This window comes from Wolffia australiana, chromosome 18 (genome assembly GCF_029677425.1).
Source record: "Wolffia australiana isolate 7733 chromosome 18, ASM2967742v1".
NCBI classification, from domain to species: domain Eukaryota; kingdom Viridiplantae; phylum Streptophyta; class Magnoliopsida; order Alismatales; family Araceae; genus Wolffia; species Wolffia australiana.
The window spans coordinates 6,368,758-6,372,551 of NC_135852.1; the positions used below are offsets into that span (position 1 = coordinate 6,368,758).

A 3,794-nucleotide genomic window follows, 5' to 3' on the forward strand; every position below is an offset into this window, starting at 1 on the left:
TATACATGTTTAAATTCCCCCAGTCAGGACTTTAATATTTCACCTCTGCATGGGAAATTCCCTTTGCATGGGACTTTAATACTCCAGTTTGGTACATTATACCACCAGTCCAGGATTGAGGCCTGGCATTTGATGACGAATTTAAAATCACACAAGAGAGGAAATAGAAGTAGTGGTGCATAAGCAAAAGGAAGCTATAGAATGGGTATCATGTGGATATTGCGTGAGAGGGATAAACGGGAGAAAATAATGAGAGGGCGTTTCTTCTTGACGGCAACTGGCAATACATGTTTTCAGACCTAGAAGATAATAGAACATGGGAAAATCTTTTGATAAAATAGTTTCAAATTCAGCTGCGAATATTTTAATACATAGGTCCAGAGAGCTGCTCATTACCCGTCTCTGCATTAAATGACCACGGCTAATAAATCAATGACTCCCGTCACGTGAGGACACTGGACATCGAGGCGAAGTCTTTACGCACAAAAATGTGAATACCTCATCGATCCTTCGCATTGTCCAGCCACCTGTCAATCGACCCAGAAAATATTAACGTAAAACGAAAATAACAGCGCTATGCAGCAAGCACCAGGAGAGGAAAGAGAGGGAAAGGGGGGTGAGTGACAGCGGCCTACCAGGTAAGAATGAGAACATTCCTAAAGAGAATTCAATTAGGCGAAGAGGAAACCATTTTCGAATCCAAGACTGAGAAGACAGTCCATGTAAAATCTGTGGTGAAACGTTAAAATAAAGAGGCAGTTAATTTTCCATAGATCCACGACTGACATCTACGCCAGAGACCATGTTCGGGTGTTTCCCCGGGCCATCTCTCTATCTTCTTACCTATTTTAGCATAAACGTATCTAGGAACATAGCAACTAGGGGGAAGAGCGCGGACGCGCAGTGGCGCGAGAAAGAGCGGGTAGAAAAGCAACAGAAGCGCGGACATGGAGCCAAGAGAAGAGAACCTGCTTGAATCGTTGATTGGTGAGGAGGACAGGAAAGACGTTAGTAATTGCCGAAGTTTCTTCGAGGAAGCAGCGTCCGAGAGTGAGAGGCTTTGGTATCTGGCTGGCCCAGCGACCTTAAACTCCGTATGCAAGTACTCCCTCGGCGCTGTGACCCAGGTCTTCGCAGGCCACCTCACTACGCTGGAGCTCGATGCTGTCTCCACCGAGAACATGGTCATCGCCGGCCTCGCTTTCGGAATCATGGTCAGTCTCCTCTGCTTGATCTCGTGCTAAGGACCTTGACTCATACCTACTCCAATTTCTCTTTATATTTGAAGAAGATTTGATGTTGATCTATCTAGTTATTGATCTATCTATAGACAGATATAGGTCGATCCATCTGTTGATCGATCTATCAATCTATGGATCCATCTACCCATCTATCTTGCAATTCACGTATCCGTCTATCTATCTATCTATCTATCTATCTATCTATCTATCTATCTGTTGTTATTCCTTATTATTAGGTATCATATAATCCCACTAAAGTGTTTCACTTGTGATAATTTTGCGATGGAGAGAAATCTTTGTGCGGTTTAAATAATGTGTCGAGTTATGTCTATCCTAATGATGGGATAACATAATATAGACGAAACATGATTAAGGTTCTCCTCAAGCCTGAAAATGGGGGCCAGTCCAGGACCACATGTAAGGTTGAACTTCCCTTGAGGGCCACTTTACTCTTAAGATATTAGTAACTTCCTACCTGCTAACTCAAAATACAACCCTTCAAGATCATTCAACCATCAATGGACTCGGGTATGTTCTCTATCTTCCCTCAATTAATTGATTCATCCTTAAGAATTCAAAAAAAGGTGATCATTAAGTTTACTTCATGGACATATCTAGATATCCATCGATCCATTTGTCAATCCATCTATCTATCCACGAATCCATCTACCGATCTATCAAGTGACACACCTATCAAACAATCAATCGATCCATCTGTCAGTAAATCTATCCATCTATTCATACATCTATTAATCTATTTCGTTCTATATATTTATTTATTTACCTACATGGCAGTATGGGATGGGAAGCGCGCTGGAGACGCTCTGCGGCCAGGCTTACGGTGCAAAGCAGTACCACATGATGGGGATCTACTTGCAACGTTCTTGGGTGATCCTCACAGCGATGTGCATCTGCCTAACGCCGGTTTATCTCTTTGCCACCCCCAATTCTACGCGTCTTTGGTCAGCAGGAGGAGATCGCTGTCATGGCAGGACGTTTCTCAATTTATATGATTCCACAACTGTTTGCATACGGGTTCAACTTCCCAATTGAAAAGTTCCTTCAAGCCCAAAGTAAGGTGATGATCTCGGCGTGGGTGTCTGTGTGGGGGTTGCTGTTGCACCTCCTCCTAAGCTGGGTCTTGATAGTTCAGTTCGGACTCGGTCTTGCCGGCGCCGCTGCCTCCCTGAATATCTCATGGTGGTTTGTGATATTTGGCCAGATTTTCTATGTCCTTCAGGGCCAATGCCCAGGCGTCTGGACTGGGTTCAGCTGGGCAGCCTTCTATGACCTCTCTGCCTTTGCCAGACTCTCTATCGCATCCGCAGTCATGCTCTGGTAAGTCATTCGTGATTAATACGTAGATTTAAGGATCTTCCTTGATTGAATGTTAAAGAATGAATTTATTAATAGAGAGAAGATTGAGAACATACCTGAGCCCAGTGATGGTTGGTTGATCTTTGAGAGGTAGTGTTTTGCGTTAAAAGGTGGGCGCTTGCTTAATCTCTTAAAGAGGGATTGGGAGAGTCTCAGAGAAGTTCAACCTAACTTATGACAATGAGATGTCTTACTCAAAAAATTGTCACAAGTGAATCACTAATGTTTCATTGGGAAATCCAAATGCAGCATTAAAATCCAATTTTGCATTCAAGATCAGCGATTTTACCTGTTTTCTTCGCCATCTGTAGCCTGGACTTTTGGTATTACACGTTCTTGATTGTGCTGGCCGGTTGCCTGAGGAACCCTGAGGTCTCGGTCGCCGCCATATCTATCTGGTAAGCCGTGTGGGAGGAAATGAGTAGAGGAAACGATTACAACTTTTTCAGTCTGACCCAGATTGGATTTCACCCTTCTTGCGGCAGCATAAACCTAAGCGGATGGGAGCTTATGGTGTTCATCGGACTCAATGCAGCGATCAGGTAAAGCAAACGAATTTGCATAAGATATAATTAGAGGCTCACTGCCCGATCAAAACACTAGTTTTGGATGACACAGTGTGAGGGTTTCGAATGAGCTAGGAGCGCGGAGGCCGAAGGCTGCTAGATTCTCTATCATCGTGGTTGTTCTTTTCGCTGCCTTCATCGGCGTATTCTCCATGATCCTCGTATTGTCGCTCAGAGATGTCTACGGAATTCCCTTCATTAATAGCCCCGTCGTTGGCCACGCGGTCTCAGACCTCGGAATTCTCCTCTCCTTCTCTCTTCTACTGAACGGTGTCCAAAACGTCCTTAACGGCAAGTCTCTTCTCGACTATCTCAATCCAATTATCGTTTCGCTATCTCTGTCTCCTCTATCTTTGTTCCTGAGTTTCTTTGTTACTTGCATGCCAAAATGCGAGAGTGTCACAGCTGAACTGGGAAGTCTCCCAGTTCTTGCCTCTAACTATTTTCGAATGTCTCTATCAAGTATCTTCATTCGCTATCTATATGTCCTCCGCTAACTATATCTCGACCTCGTCTTTTTATCCAAGTTTTTTTCTTACTTATTAACATGTTAAAAACTATGCGTGACAGGCGTTGCCGTCGGAGCAGGGTGGCAGTTCGTTGTCGCCTG

General features: G+C 44.0%; 1 protein-coding gene across 1 annotated transcript in view; it reads left to right on the forward strand.

The window, feature by feature from the left end:
• The first annotated feature begins 676 nt into the window (after nucleotides 1-676).
• The window catches only part of LOC144715237 (protein DETOXIFICATION 33-like), a 5,082-nt gene continuing 1,964 nt past the window's right edge, over nucleotides 677-3,794 (forward strand). The window contains 7 exon segments of the mRNA XM_078590168.1: nucleotides 677-1,214; nucleotides 2,037-2,183; nucleotides 2,185-2,579; nucleotides 2,930-3,016; nucleotides 3,104-3,160; nucleotides 3,237-3,475; nucleotides 3,755-3,794. The exon segment at nucleotides 3,755-3,794 is cut by the window's right edge and continues 79 nt beyond it. Coding sequence (XP_078446294.1) covers nucleotides 948-1,214; nucleotides 2,037-2,183; nucleotides 2,185-2,579; nucleotides 2,930-3,016; nucleotides 3,104-3,160; nucleotides 3,237-3,475; nucleotides 3,755-3,794 — 1,232 coding nt within the window. The 5' untranslated portion in view covers nucleotides 677-947.